The sequence below is a fragment of the Pecten maximus genome, chromosome 10 (genome assembly GCF_902652985.1).
Source record: "Pecten maximus chromosome 10, xPecMax1.1, whole genome shotgun sequence".
NCBI classification, from domain to species: Eukaryota; Metazoa; Mollusca; class Bivalvia; order Pectinida; family Pectinidae; genus Pecten; species Pecten maximus.
The window spans coordinates 34,856,721-34,874,340 of NC_047024.1; the positions used below are offsets into that span (position 1 = coordinate 34,856,721).

At 37.6% G+C, this 17,620-nt stretch overlaps 1 protein-coding gene across 1 annotated transcript in view; it reads right to left on the reverse strand.

The window, feature by feature from the left end:
- Window positions 1–14,067, reverse strand: part of LOC117336379 (phosphonopyruvate decarboxylase-like) — a 27,891-nt gene extending 13,824 nt beyond the window's left edge. Inside the window, exons 1-3 of the mRNA XM_033896885.1 lie at window positions 13,993–14,067; window positions 10,728–10,847; window positions 9,138–9,152 (exon numbers count right to left, since the gene is read on the reverse strand). Coding sequence (XP_033752776.1) covers window positions 9,138–9,152; window positions 10,728–10,847; window positions 13,993–14,028 — 171 coding nt within the window. The 5' untranslated portion in view covers window positions 14,029–14,067. The remainder of the gene's footprint in view (window positions 1–9,137; window positions 9,153–10,727; window positions 10,848–13,992) is intronic.
- Between the last annotated feature and the right edge of the window lie 3,553 nt (window positions 14,068–17,620).

Consider the following 17,620-nt stretch of genomic DNA (forward strand, 5'->3'; position numbering starts at 1 on the left):
CTGTCTACAGACCTTCCCCTATAAAACACCTACACCTCACCAATACACCTAACCTGTCTACAGACCTTCCCCTATAAAACACATACACCCCACCAATACACCTAACCTGTCTACAGACCTTCCCCTATAAAACACCTACACCTCACCAATACACCTAACCTGTCTACAGACCTTCCCCTATATAACACCTACACCTCACCAATACCCCTAACCTGTCTACAGACCTTCCCCTATAAAAACACCTTCACCCCACCAATACACCTAACCTGTCTACAGACCTTCCCCTATAAAACACCTACACCCCACCAATACATCTAACCTGTCTACAGACCTTCCCCTATATAACACCTACACCCCACCAATACACCTAACCTGTCTACAGACCGTCCCCTATAAAACACCTACACCCCACCAATACACCTAACCTGTCTACAGACCTTCCCCTATAAAACACCTACACCTCACCAATACACCTAACCTGTCTACAGACCTTCCCCTATAAAACACCTACACCTCACCAATACACCTAACCTGTCTACAGACCTTCCTCTATAAAACACCTACACCTCACCATGCACCTAACCTGTCTACAGACCTTCCCCTATCAAACACCTACACCCCACCAATACACCTATCTGTCTACAGACCTTCCTCTATATAACACCTACACCCTACCAATACACCTATCTGTCTACAGACCTTCCCCTATATAACACCTACACCTCACCAATACATCTAACCTGTCTACAGACCTTCCCCTATAAAACACCTACATCTCACCAATACACCTAACCTGTCTACAGACCTTCCCCTATATAACACCTACACCTCACCAATACACCTAACCTGTTTACAGACCCTCCTCTATATAACACCTACACCTCACCAATACACCTAATCTGTCTACAGACCTTCCCCTATATCACACCTACACCCCACCAATACACCTAACCTGTCTACAGACCTTCCCCTATATAACACCTACACCTCACCAATACACCTAACCTGTCTACAGACCCTCCCCTATATAACACCTACACCTCACCAATACACCTAATCTGTCTACAGACCTTCCCCTATATCACACCTACACCCCACCAATACACCTAACCTGTCTACAGACCTTCCCCTATATAACACCTACACCTCACCAATACACCTAATCTGTCTACAGACCTTCCCCTATATCACACCTACACCTCACCAATACACCTAATCTGTCTACAGACCTTCCCCTATATCACACCTACACCCCACCAATACACCTAACCTGTCTACAGACCTTCCCCTATATAACACCTACACCTCACCAATACACCTAACCTGTCTACAGACCCTCCCCTATATAACACCTACACCTCACCAATACACCTAATCTGTCTACAGACCCTCCCCTATATCACACCTACACCTCACCAATACACCTAATCTGTCTACAGACCTTCCCCTATATCACACCTACACCTCACCAATACACCTAACCTGTCTACAGACCTTCCCCTATAAACACCTACACCTCACCAATACACCTGTCTACAGACCTTTCCCTATAAAACACCTACACCTCACCAATACACCTAACCTGTCTACAGACCTCCCCCTATATCACACCTACACCCCACCAATACACCTATTTGACAAGGTTTTCCCCATTCCACATTAAACAATGATCATAAAGCTCACTAAAAACACAATATCAACATCACCATATCACTGTTACAGATTTTAACTTATTTATGTTTTTTACTAACATATATTTCAACCCGGAAGATCTTATCAAAGATTTTACAAAATATAATTAAGAACAAGTTCTGATCAAAAAAAAGAAAAAGAGCATGAAATGATGGTAATTTCTTCATTTTCTACAGACCTATGTCTCTTTTGATGTATGATTTTTTTTATACACCACACTGAACAATGGACACCTAAAGTCAAGGACAGGATACTTTAGGAACATGAATACATATGTAGTAATGCAATCTCTGTTCGTCAATGGTAACTTAATTACGTGTACCTTTGGTAAGTGGATATTGGAAATTAATCCTTTACAATTCTATTGTTAGATATTGTCAGGTGAATGGTTCTAATGCACAACGATACAAATTTAGATCAAATTCAGCCCACACCTGGATCAGGATGGTAACTTAATATTACGAGTAACCAACCAGAACTATAACCAAGCTGAAAAGAGAATCTAGCCTACACATAGGTAACACCTATACCTTACCACACAACAAGAGGCCCAGACGGCCTGTATCGCTCACCTGACTACTACAGTAATCATGAAAAAATACTCTCATGATCATTTAAGTTACGTTGCAAATATTTTCCTACTTTTGAGCTGCCTCTCCAAACAATGGTTCAAACCAAATGTATACCAAATCCTGTCCTTCAATTAGTTTCAAACAATCAGCCTAGTCCAGTACAATCTGACAGAAGTCAAAGATGCATCAAGTCAATTTAATGCCTGTGGCGATTCATCTAAGCAATGGCATGGTTAATTAATAAAGTTTTTGGTAAAAATGAAGGTGCATCACTTCCAAAATAAACACTAGTAATAGTAATGAGTGACAATGATTTACTCACATAAAAATGATATAAAAGTGGAAACATCATACAGAACAGTCACAAAGTGTTTGTACAGATCATGGGAAATAGTAAGAGAAGATTCTGAAACCATAAAATAACAAGAGGCCCATGGGCCTTAACGGTCACCTGAGATTTGAAATATTTCAGTTAATTTAATTGACCATTTTTGGCCCCGCTCATAAGCCCCAAGGGGTCAGTCAGGGCCAACATGTGCATATTATCAAACTTTCATCCCGTGCTGAAAATGTTAACCAAGTTGGAATGAATTCCAATAGAAATAAAACAAATCAGTCAAAAATGTGATTTCCCTATATAAACTATAGTAAAATTTACCCTTCCCCAGGGGTAAATGTGTGACCCCAGGGTCATAAAATTCACAATTTTAGTAAAGCACCTTAAGATCCCTCCATCTATAAACAGTATTTGATTCTATCTTATTTCAGTCTGAAAAGAAGATTTTTAAAATTTCAGTCAATTTGACCCTTTTTAGCCCCGCCCATAAGCCCCTAGGGGTCAGTCAGGGCCAACATGTGCATACCCTCAAACTGTCATCCCAAGCTGATAATGTTAACCAAAATAGAATGAATTCCAATAGAAATCAAACATATTATAGTAAAAAATGTGATTTCCCTATATAAACTATAGTAAAGTATACCCCCTCCCCAGGGGCAAACTTGAGACCCCAGGGTCATGAAATTCAAAATTTTAGTAAAGCACTTTAAGATGCTTCCAACTATAAAGAGTATTTGATTCCACCTTATTTCCGTCTTGAGAAGAAGATTTTTTAAATTTCAGTCAATTTGGCCCTTTTTAACCCCGCCCATTAGCCACTGGGGGTCAGTCAGGGCAAACATGTGTATACAATCAAACTGCCTTCACAAGGTGATAATGTTAACTAAGTTAGAATGAATTCCAATAGAATTCAAACAAATCATAGTAAAAAATGTGATTTCCCTATATAAACTATAGTAAAGTTTACCCCCTCCCAAGGGGCAAACTTGAGACCCCAGGGTCATGAAATTCACAATTTTAATAAAGCACCTTAAGACCCTTCTAACTATAAAGAGTATTTGATTCCACCTTATTTCCGTCTTGAGAAGAAGATTTTTTAAATTTCAGTCAATTTGGCCCTTTTTAGCCCCGCCCATCAGCCCCTGGGGGTCAGTCAGGGCCAACATGTGCATGCCATCAAACTGTCATCTCATGCTGACAATGTTTACCAAATAGAATGAATTCCAATAGAAATAAAACAAATAAAAGTCAAAAATGTTATTTCCCTATATAAACTATTGTAAAGTTTACCCCCTCCCCAGGGGCAAACGTGAGACCCCAGGGTCATGAAATTTACAATTTTGGTAAAGCACCTTAAGACCCTTCCATCTACGAAGAGTGTTTGATTCCACCATATCTGAGAGTAGAGAAGAAGATTTTTGAAGTTTAAGTCAATTTGACCCTTTTTAGCCCCACCCCTCAGGCCCCTGGGGGGTGGGGACCATATAATTTACAATTTTGGTTGACCTTTAGCCATAGAAGCTTCCTGCCAAATTTCATGGAATTTGGTTTAGGGGTTTTGGAGAAGAAGTCGAAAATGTAAATTGTTTACGGACGGACGACGGACGACGCACGACGGACGACGCACGACGCACGACGACGGACAAAAGGGGATTAGAATAGGTCACTTGAGACTTTGTCTCAGGTGACCTAAAAAGTTCTCGTATTCTACCATACAACTAGTCTACAACACAACTACCCTACCATACAACTAGTCTACCATACAACTACCCTACCATAAAACTAGTTTACAACACAGCTACCCTACAACGCGGTGGCCGAGTGGTAAGGTGTACCGACACTTTATCACTAGCCCTCCACCACTGGGCTGCGAGTTCGAAACCTACGTGGGGCAGTTGCCAGGTACTGACCGTAGGCCGGTGGTTTTTCTCCGGGTACTCCGGCTTTCCTCCACCTCCAAAACCTGGCACGTCCTTAAATGACCCTGGCTGTTAATAGGACGTTAAACAAAAACAAACCAAACCCTACCATACAGCTAGTCTACAACACAACTACTCTACCATACAACTAGTCTACCATACGCCTTCCTACCATACAACTAGTCTACCACACAACTACCCTACAATACAACTAATCTACAACACAGCTACCCTACCATACAACCAGTCTACCACACAACTACCCTACCATACAACCAGTCTACCACACAACTACCCTACCATACGCCTTCCTACCATACAACTAGTCTACAACACAACTACCCTACAATACAACTAATCTACAACACAGCTACCCTACCATACAACCAGTCTACCACACAACTACCCTACCATACAACTAGTCTACCATACAACTAATCTACAACATAAACTACCCTACCATACAACTAATCTACAACACATCTACCCTACCATACAACCAGTCTACAACACAACTACCCTACCATACAACTAGTCTACAACACAACTACCCTACCATACAACTAGTCTACAACACAACTACCCTACCATGCAACTAGTCTACCATCCAACTACCCTACCATACAACTAGTCTACAACACAACTACCCTACCATGCAACTAGTCTACCATCCAACTACCCTTCCATACAAGTAGTCTACAACACAACTACTCTACCATACAGCTAGTCTACAACACAACTACCCTACCATACAACTAATCTACAACACAGCTACCCTACCATACAACCAGTCTACAACACAACTACCCTACCATACAACTACCCTACCATACAACTAGTCTACAACACAACTACCCTACCATACAACTAGTCTACCATACAATTAGTCTACCATACAACTAGTCTACCATACAACTAGTCTACCACATAACTATCCTACCAAACAACTAGTCTACAACTCAGCTACCCTACCATACAACCAGTCTACAACACAACTACCCTACCATACAACTACCCTACCATACAACTAGTCTACAACACAACTACCCTACCATACAACTAGTCTACCATACAACTAGTCTACCATCCAACTACCCTACCATACAACCAGTCTACCATACAACTACCAGAGTACCATACAAGTAGTCTACAACACAACTACCCTACCATACAACTAGTCTACCATACAAGTAGTCTACAACACAACTACCCTACCATACAACTAGTCTACCATACAACTACCCTACCATACAACCAGTCTACAACACAACTTCCCTACCACACAACTAGTCTACAACACAACTAGTCTACAACACAACTACCCTACCATACAACTAGTCTACCATACAACTAGTCTACAACACAACTACCCTACCATACAACTAATCTACAACACAAACTACCCTACCATACAACTAATCTACAACACAGCTACCCTACCATACAACCAGTCTACAACACAACTACCCTACCATACAACTACCCTACCATACAACTAGTCTACAACACAACTACCCTACCATACAACTAGTCTACCATACAATTAGTCTACCATACAACTAGTCTACCATACAACTAGTCTACCACATAACTACCCTACCAAACAACTAGTCTACAACTCAGCTACCCTACCATACAACCAGTCTACAACACAACTACCCTACCATACAACTACCCTACAACACAACTACCCTACCATACAACTAGTCTACAACACAACTACCCTACCATACAACTAGTCTACAACACAACTACCCTACCATACAACTAGTCTACAACACAACTACTCTACTAACAACTATTCTACCACTCACCTTCCTACCATAAAACTAGTCTACAACACACAACTACCCTACAATACAACTAGTCTACAACACAACTACCCTACCATACAACTAGTCTACCATACAATTAGTCTACCATACAACTAGTCTACCATACAACTAGTCTACCACTCACCTTCCTACCATAAAACTAGTCTACAACACAACTACCCTACCATACAACTAATCTACAACACAAACTACCCTACCATACAACTAATCTACAACACAGCTACCCTACCATACAACCAGTCTACAACACAACTACCCTACCATACAACTACCCTACCATACAACTAGTCTACAACACAACTTCCCTACCATACAACTAGTCTACAACACAACTACTCTACCATACAACTATTCTACCACTCACCTTCCTACCATAAAACTAGTCTACAACACAACTTCCCTACCATACAACTAGTCTACAACACAACTACTCTACCATACACCTTCCTACCATACAACTAGTCTACAACACAACTACCCTACAATACAACTAGTCTACAACACAACTTCCCTACCATACAACTAGTCTACAACACAACTACCCTACCGTTCAACTAGTCTACAACACAACTTCCCTACCATACAACTACCCTACCATACAACTAGTCTACAACACAACTACCCTACCATACAACTAGTCTACAACACAGCTACCCTACCATACAACTAGTTTACAACACAGCTACCCTACCATACAACGTTTCTCAACTACCCTACCACACACCTTTCCTTCCACACAAGGAGTCTACCATGCACCTACACTACCACACAATTAGTCTACCGTTCACCTAATCCTGCCACCCACATAGTCTACCATTCACCTAGCCTACTACACTTGTCATATATAGTAGCAGCCTTCCAAACATTTTCCACTGAGAATGTCCTTGCCAGCAACACTTTCTGGAGATTTCAACACAAATGTAATTTGCTGCATGCTGCTGGCAACATTTTACTCCAGTAAAACCTAGGTTTTCAGCTTCACCATCACCACGAAAGAAACCATACAGCTAATGTACTTGTAACTATCTATTTTAATATTTCTATGCAATTTAAAAAGTGAATTAATTTTTTCTCAATATTTGTGCAGGTTGTTAATTACTTAATGAAGACAGACATGTGGATAAGATGTCGCAGAACAAGAAACCAAGCAGCCAAGCTGTATAGGAATTTTCTAAAAATGCCACACTCAAATAAGCAATCAGAATTTTGAACCAAAGAAGGGCAGAAGCCTGAACTGTATAAGCAAGTGAAAAGAGTACTAGTATTTTTCTGATTGGATAAATGTATATTTCTAAATAGAGGTGTCTTAAGTCATATCAAAGCCAGCTTTGTGTTAAAATGTTTCAGGGTCAGTGTGATGTATACAGATAGAACTTCCATCCTCATGTTTTTGTTTGGGAGCTGTCCTAGCCAATCAGGACACACAACAGATATAGAACTTCCATCCTCATGTTGTTGATTGGGAGCTGTCCTAGCCAATCAGGACACACAACAGATAAAGAAACAGTGGCAACATTTCATGTAGAAAAGCAATTTAGATATTTCTTTATAATGGATACACCAAAATTAAAGAGGTTTATGAGGATATCATAATTCTTATATATCTGATTCTATGGGAGAGAGTGTTGGTAAAAACAGTTCAAGTCTCAAAAAGTGCATTTATAGACTTCCTTTAAACAAAGTTATAGAGACCAACCAACTAATTGTTTTCCCATAGACTTTAGTGTTAACGTTTTGGAGTATTTCATTCAAATTCTTGAATTCAATATGACAATTATGGTTAATAACAAAAGTTTAGGGTCTGATATAACACCTAATAAAAAAAAAAAGTTGGGTCCTTCAGCTCAAATTTTCTCCAGGGTAGCCATTTTGAAAATAGGTGAATTTCGCAGTAAAAATTCTCAAAAATCTTAAATGTTTACCTGTTTATTATTATTACGTGAGCTTTTGGGAAAAAAATCAATCAGACTTACGAAATTTATATCAACATTTCTTATTGATAGTTACCTATCAGGCTACATATCTATTTTATCACTTCATAACATACTGGCCAATCAGTGGCTGCCAGACATTTATCCTTGGCTCAACTTTCTATACACAGGGGCTGTTTCAAAAATATGTTTTTTCAATTGGTTGGTTGTTCCCTTTAGACTTCCTTTAAACAATGTTATAGACTTCCTTTAAACAAAGTAATATGTTCAACTATAATAAGGTACTCTTTCTGCTGAGCTAATTTGATTTTTAAATTATGAATAGTAAATTTTGATTTTTAAATTTATGAATGAGAAATAAGTTTTACTGAAAATTATTATTTTAATTTTTATGAAGAAAATGGGAATTTCCTCATGATTATCTTGACCATTAGCTAATGTTGTAGCAGAAAAAAGTAGTCAAAAGTGTCAAATACTTTTCCGCTACTACTTGTACACTACTGCAAAATTGTTCAATAATATTAGCTACATGTATAGTTATAAAAGTGTACAAGATTCTGTTTATCGTATTGTAGCCAGGTGTAACACATACAGTGCAATTAGATACCTGCCCGCACACAGTGCATACCGCACAAGCTATTTGCTCCCTGCTTGTGCATACAGGATTATCGTGGCCTCACTCCATCCACAGCCCTGCAATCAGGACAAATATGTTCTCCTGACCTGTCGTCCCTGGCCTCCTTTGGCAATTCACCGAATGAATACTGAGAATTACTATTTTGTCAATTCATTTTTTGAGCAAGTGACCCAAGACTAATAACTGCTGATAAAAGCTGATGTGAATGACATACCTGTTCTTGTGTGGTCTGTACAAAGTTGTGGTTTCCCATTCATTGTTGTTGACAAGAGTCAGAGTAGATATGAAACAAAAAAGATATATATGTAAGTTAACTACATCCCATTAAGTATATTCTTATTTTTATTAGTGCAGCTACATGCGGATTATAGTTAGATAATAACTGTGATGTCCAGCACCAATAGGATTAACAACTCCCATCTTCAAATCCTGTGCATTCAAATTTTACACTGTATATTTACCCTTCCCTCAGCTCTCCATATCTCCCCCCCCCCCCCCCCCACACCCCACAACAACCACCAACAAACCCAACAACACACAACCCAAAAACAACAAACCCAAACAAAAAACAAAAAAAAACAGCAAACAAAAAATAGAATCACCCCAAAACAAAAACAAAAAAAAAAACAAAAAAAACAACAAACCCACTTCCCCAAAAAACTACAAAAAATCCACCAAAAAACCCTCAAACCTTCCCCCCCCCCAAAACAACAACCCACCAACCCACCACCCCCCCCCAAAAACACCCCCACACACAAAAAACAAACGCCAAACCCCCAACCCAAAAACCACTGACCAAAAAACTCAAACCAACACCCCCCCCACAAAAAACAAAACACACAACCGACATGAAAACAAGCCAAAAAGAAATCAAGATTTCCCAACAAACCCAAAAAAAACAAACCCAAAAAAAAGCAGCAAGATAAAGCAAAAAAAACCCAAATCGAACCCAGCTATAATCCAAACCCAAGGAAAACCGTTTTCCAAAAAAAAAGTAAACTTTTCCAAATCAAATTTGAAAAACAAATTCACTTTTCCGTCTGAAAAACTTAAAGGAAAGATTTTTAGCTAAGGATCTTTCACAAATTCTGTAATGCTTTTAAATCGAAGAATATTGATGAAACTGATGTCTGATTACGTCGCATAGTACAGCTTGTTCACACTTATAGATTTGAACAAACTTCGTCACATATGTCTGATAATCAATATATCCGAAAGGATGAGACCTTTGTTGGGACTGATTTTATCAGACTCATAAGGCAAGTCTATAGATAAATACCCTAGTCTGTTCTAGGACAGAACTTTTTTAATTTCTTCATTTCATATTGCCTTCATGGAAACTGAAGCGTGTCCATTAAAATGAAATATCAGAATGAAGTTTTCCAAACTATATGGCTGTGGTGTACATGATACACATATCTACTGAAACTAAATGTTTGAGCCACGTGCACAGCAGAGTGATAGAAAATGTTTATTGATTAATTTATGTTTTTCTATGTAATGTTTCTATGATAAGTGATCAACATTTATTCCAATTCATTAGGAAAACTGAATTTGTTTTTACACAAAAAGAAATGTTCACTAGGCCAGACAATGGATGCCCATCACATGAAATATGATTGCAAAAAACACCATATGCTACATTATTTTTTTCTTGCCAAATGTTACCCATTGAAAATCATTGAACTTCTATGGTCAATGAAAAGTATGCATCTGATTTACATGTTCTTAGAATTTGAATTGTAAAGGTAAATATATCCTACATAGTCAGTCATAAATTACGTATTCAGCTGTTTAGTCTCACCTTCACATTTTTCTGCTGACAAAGGACACTTGTTGAACTGACACTCCGCTGGCACACGGCACCATATGGCAGCACTGGAACACAGCGTTTCCCAGCTCTCCGAAGCAATGCTGACCCCAGCTACCAACAAACAGTGAAAAGTTACAGTTTTAAACCAGTAAAATACTTAAACATCCGAAATATAATTTTATTATTTGATAATGAATCAATAGTCTGGAGGCTAGAGTGACAGACAAATCCTGTTATAATAATATTATAATATTCCTAATTTTGTATGACGTTTATTTTCCCAATGAAGTCATCAAAATTCCCAAAATCTTAAAATCTTGGTTTCCTATGGGACAACATGAAAAACCAGCAACCAATGAATCACATATTCCTGTTAAGTTTACACTTTCGCTGCACATACAAAAATTCCCAATTTTCATCAGGTGGCATCTTATCAAAATGGACAGGAAAAGCACTGTTAAGTTACATGAATTAATCTATGTATTTAATCTTTATTCGATTGCAGGGCTTTTTCTGGGGGCTTTTTGGGGCCATTGATTGGCCCCATTCTCAATTGAAATTATTTCATATTTAAGCAAATTTACCTTTTACCTCCCTTCCCATTTAATCATTTGAGAACATAGGGAACCTACATATGAAGTCTGTTAACAACTATCAAAATCCAAGATGGCCATCTACTGGCGATAACAAACTCCAACTGTCAAAATAAAAGATGGCCTCCTGCTGACCATTTTGTTATCCTGATCACTCAAAAATAAATGGGCACAACTAGGGACCAAGGAAAAACCTACATGTGAAGTTTGAGAAATAATAACCTTCCAGTACTGCTTCTCAAGAAATAAAAGTGATAACAAGGATTGTTTACAGACTGACTACAGATATAGGGCCATTGGAACACCCCACCACCTGATAATGGTAGCCATGGGCTTTAAAAGGTTATAAAAAATTATTTGAAATCCTTCCCTCAAAGAATGACAAGCTAGTCAACTATACATTACATCTCCTCTAGATAGACACACCAATGAGAGGAAGAACAGGTATCTGTTCACCAGAGATCTATATTTATTATTATCACCCCAGACCTGCTCCAGATCACTAATGTATTATCCAGTAATAAGCTTAGGCGACAATCACTGATTTAAAGCAGGGTGTTGGCCATTACAGGACAATGAAATAATGATGTTTGCATTTTTACTTAGTTGCAATAGATATGGTTGGACATACTACCAGACAGGGCTTCCAGTTGGTTATTTCACAAGTCAAAAGTGTTAATTCTCAGAGATCTGGTGGGTAAAAATGTCCAATTGACATGTGCTGTCCAACACAAGAGTCAAGACATGATTTTGGGGAATGAAAAAACATATTCTAAGGAGTATGGGGCCTATATACTGAATGACCTACCAGACATACCTGGCAGTCAAACTTGTTGTGGTAGAATGGCACAGTGGTAACACACTTGTCTTTTACCTAGAGGCCCGGGGTTTGATTCCCCAATCAGACGTGAAAAGGTAAGGGGTCACATGCCCAACAACGTGTGTTTTCCCTATGTTCTCCAGTTTACTATGAGTATGACAGTTAAAGTTGAATATACTTTTTTCGCAATTTTGTAAAACAAACAAAGGACATACTTTTAAGTTATCAAGATCCCCGCCCATGCAAATATCGTATTACATGAAATTAAAGTGGGCAATGCAACATGCATAAAAACATGACACTGCATTTAAAATCATTACATGTTGTAATAATCAAACTTGAGCTAGGGACTTAGGTAATTATGAGCCTACCAAGCAATTAAGTTTCTTCAAAATCTGATCATTCTGTCACAAGATATTGTGGGGAAAGCTATCAGCCAATCAGGTCACAGCAGCCTCATTAAATATGCACGGATTATGGCGATATTCAAACTTGAGCGAGGAGTTTATCTCTGCTAGGGATCAAATCCTGGACCTCTGGCTTTCTAGTCTTATACTCAACTGAAATGTTCTATAGCCGATGGGTATATTACAGCTAGCATTTGCTTCCTAAAAAGAAACCCCAAAACAATGCCCATCCTTATGTAAATAAAACAGCATATCTATGATACATTCCTCCCTAGAGTACAGTGCCATGTTTTGCCGGGACCTACACACCAAAAAAGAAATTAAAGAGTTCAACAACTGGCAGCCAGATTGATCACCTAACAATAATAGGACCAGGAAGGAAGGTACACTGTATATTAGCCCCAGCTTCCTGTGGCCCAGACACCATATCAGATATGATATAGTGTCAGGGTTCGAGGAAACTCGGCCTAGGAGGAGGGATGTGTCATACAGATGCTAGAGAACCTGAAACCATCAACAATTCAGACTAGCTAGACATGCACGAAGGAATGACCAAAGAAGTATTAAAGCCATGTATTTTGAAAACTACATCACAATGTGAAAAACATGTCACATAATATGATATTCACAACCTCTTGCAGTACCAATACACAACTGTGACCAATACAAAAAAGATATTCTGTGCACTTACACATTATAGACTGAAATCATCAGGGTGATATAAAATAGTGTTAATTAATTCCCCAAATTGAGGCTTTCAAAAGAGCAATTAAATGCCACTAGTCCACGCTCTCTTTCTCTACCGTTGTATTAAAACATGAAACAGGTAAAACTGTGCGCACGATGATTCTAATAAATACGGTGAAAACCTATGGTTACTTACTTTCATTATCGAATGTTGTAGCCTACTGCAGTAGTTGTTCAATATGCGTATTCATGACGCGTCAAATATGATTGTACCACAGGTGCCCGACTCGTTTTATAAAATAATAACATATAAGAGTACATATAAATGATTATATATATAATATAATCTCATTTATATGTACTCTTATATGTTATTATTTTATAAAACGAGTCAGGCACCTGTGATTGTACATTATGTAATATCGCCTCTATATGAAACGTTTAAAGGCCTATGTATATGAACGCAGTGCTAGCCATACGTAGGCATAGGTCTATAAATATGTGCACTAGAAACCACTGCGCCTTGACGTTAAAAAAATGTTTATTGTAAATTCTCTAGGCTCATGTAAAGACAAACCCCGACTGTCACTTCAGGCCGGTCGCTTCACGTCAGAAATCGCACGCGGGCAACAAGACGTAGAGGCATATCCAGTTCACGAACAACGCCAACCAATATATAACACAGACAATATCGGTTATTGATACAAAATAGAAATAATATGTTTAGTAAAGGTGTGGTCAATAGTTACCTTTCCTGTTACAAACGAGCTCCTTACAAACGCCATAGTGCTGTTACTTATGAAGTGGCGTGAGAAAACATCGTGAGAAATGTCAGCGGAGTGATATTATTAGTGGGAAGACCAATCAAATTCTGTGGTGTAGAAAACTGATTATAATTATATATTTTCTGAATTATCTATACTTTTATATTTTAATGAAAAACTATTCCAAAATATCATTTTTATCTCAATAGTGTATCGACTTTCATACAAGCTAAGGTAACTGTGACTCAAAGTTTTAAAGATTTAATGGACTATTTCTTCAAACAAACCGAAACCAGAAAAATCTAAATTTAGACTTGTAAATGAGCACATGGATACAGGCTAATAACGTAGGTGGGTGAATAGCTTTAAACAGTTGCGGGTTGTAATTTTTGACCTATTTGTTCAGGTATGTGTAAAATTGAAGATAATTGACTAGCGGCAAACTCCCATTTAGCAATATGATACCTGTAGTATACATGTATGTGCATGGTATTTATTGGTAGAGGTAGATACATGTTTGATCTTAGAACTACCAAAACACCAATAAAAATTAATCGTCCTGGAATATTACGGTCCATGTGTAATTTGGACCTTCAACTTTTTTTTTACTTTCACGTCCGCGTGCTGATGGGTTTTGGGATAAATACAGGCTGATTTCTATAATTTAGTTGAAATTTTATAAAACAGCAGACCATATTTAACCATTTAAAGTCAGTTTTTGTAGGTGCTTAAGTTAATTCTTATGTTTTCATCCGAAATTCAATTACAAATATATTTAAAAATATCCCAGACAAATATCTCTTGTTTTTATTTAAATGTGTTTTTTAACATGGCTTGCTGGCTTGTTGGGTTTTTAAATCTCAACGGATGCAAAGCAGAAGAAAAAATGGCCTAATGCAAAAACCCGTCACTACGTATCATATGGAATAATAAAGTGTTATAGAAATAAAAGAAACTGAAATAATCATTATATAACATATGCAATGTGTGCATCACCCCTCTGTACGTGATGCATCATTCTACGAAAGATAATTTTAGCATCTTTTGGCACAGTTTTCTCAGTCTGAGCTGCCTGTTCAATGAGATTGAACTATACACTTACCATGGATAGGGCAACATTGTAAATAACTTCTTCAAAAATGTTCGAAAATTTGGAATTTATAGATAATCAAACAGTTGGTCAAGAGGCATATTATGCTTTATAAAAGACCGACTACAGCTATTGTTGCGACTAATGACACTAGAACATCCTTTGTACTTCCTTCCGCTTCCGCCGTCTATCCTTGCCGTTTACATGTATGTTTAGATAAGAGTCATCAATTGTCCTATATAAATATACATATTGTATATAGTTTTTATAAAATGCATTCCCATTCCGATTGTTTGTTTGCTTATTTTTTCTGTATGTTGTAACGTGATGATAACAGAAAGATGAAAACCAGCAGCTAAGTTCAAAACACAATTTATTGATATATACAAAACTAAACAAGTTACAGAGATAATTCACAATTATAATTAAGTGGTGTACAAGGTGGTGTATTAAATCAACACTGTTAATTACTTATCTTATAACACCTGTCATTGAGTAATCCTTTCCTATTCGTTTCCCTACTGAATTAAGAATGTTTATAAATCCCACAGTTCACAGTTCCAGGCAATTAATAAGCCGACATACTTCATATAGCTCTCCTTGACAATTGTAAACCAGTTCTCCATATCAGGTAATTAATAATTCAACAATAAGTACTTGTATACGAAATATTATGACACAGCTCTCTTCCAGAACAAGGTTGCAAGAGTTATATATTTCTGTAAGGGTTGTCTCCCTTTATTATAGCAATGTTTGTTGTACAATGAGATAATGAAGACATTAGGAAGAATCTTGTGTAGCTTTCTGTGTTATAAATTTTATCATCATGTTATGGAAAGAAAGAATGTATTTCTATCTCAAAGATAACACTAACAGCCTTGAAAAGAAATTGAAGAATGAGCCCAGGTGTTCTTGAAGGTATAAGCATCGCTTGCTTCATCGACGACACTCGCCCTGTAAATTTCTAGCTTAAATCCAGGTAATACCACGTTCGCAAACTGAGAGCCAGAGCTAGTATAAGCGATAACAGAGCCAGTATTAGCGAACATTGAGCATGTTTGACTGTATATACCACACAAGGAAATGTTTCCCATTCAATGAGAGTATGATATGTCTATGGGGTGCCGTTTAAGTAATTTATCTACAAAATGTGATATACATGTAATTAATTCGAAACATAGATATCAAGTAATTTGAGTTCTTGATATCAATAACTGAATGAATCATATCAATAATTCGAATTAATGATATCAATAAATAGTTGATGATATCAAAAAGTATTTTATGTTATCAATAATTCGAATATTTATTGATATCATTAATTCGAATATTTATTGATATCATTAATTCGAATATTTATTGATATCATTAATTCTCCAGTTTGGGAAAATAATTGCTCCCTTTATGTCCAAAATGGCGATTCTCGTTCGCGTTGAATAGCATGTGGCATATTTTTTATATATCGTATATTTATAGGTAAAACAATATTTTATCTCATTAACATTCAATGATAACATTGATATGGATCAGTTCTTGATCTAATTTTAAAGAGTGTAAATAATTGATATTAAGTGTGGTACGTACTGCATTCGGAACGGCGGGAAGATAGGCATGGCACCAGCTTAAATGGAGGTGATGGTCTCTACGGCACTTGGTGCAATTGACAGAGAACTTTGAAAATTTGATTGCAGTCCTCATCATAGTTGTCAAAATAACGTTGTCCCTGAATGATTTTTTGTCTGACATCGAGCAGCAATTGCTGTCTATCGTTCATCTTGGTTTTAAGTGTAATCCCGCACAAAATGGGGAGAATAATTATTTATTGGCTCCATACACGAATTAGTTGTATCAATAATTCGAGTTAGTGATATCATTAATTCCGTATATTTAATGATATATTGATATCGATAATTCGAATAAGTGATATCACTAAATTAATTAATGATATCACTAATTCGAGTTAGCAATATCATTCTTTCCAGGAATAAGTGATATCATTAATTCGAATAAGTGATACCATTAATGCATTAATTGATATCATTAAATCGAATTGGTGATATCATATTTTGCAGATGAATACTAAAACGGCGCCCCATAGATGTCGGACATACCATTTTCTAAATTTGCTTTAACAACCTGTTGTCTGCCCTGCAGGTAGGGCGTAAGAATTGTACCTGCTGCCCCCATTGCATGATCGTAAGAGGCGACTAAATTTGGGATCTTATCTTTTCTCTTCTTTCTTAACAACTTTCTTCTTCCTAACGTCTCCCTTGACACTGCCTCACTTTTGGCCTTTAGTTGAGCGTTCGCCCCTGTGAGGAAGGCTTTGGGTTCTGTCCCCTGGTCGAGACATACCAGAGTCTTTAAAAGTGGTAGTTGCTGCTCCTGCTTAGCGCTCAGCATACAAGGAGTGGGACAACTGGTTCGCCCGTTGTCAGTATAATGTGACCGGGTGGGATGTCCTGCTAGATGTCTTCGGAAGTATGCTTCAGTGAGGTAGCACTATAAATCGGCAAAAGTTCC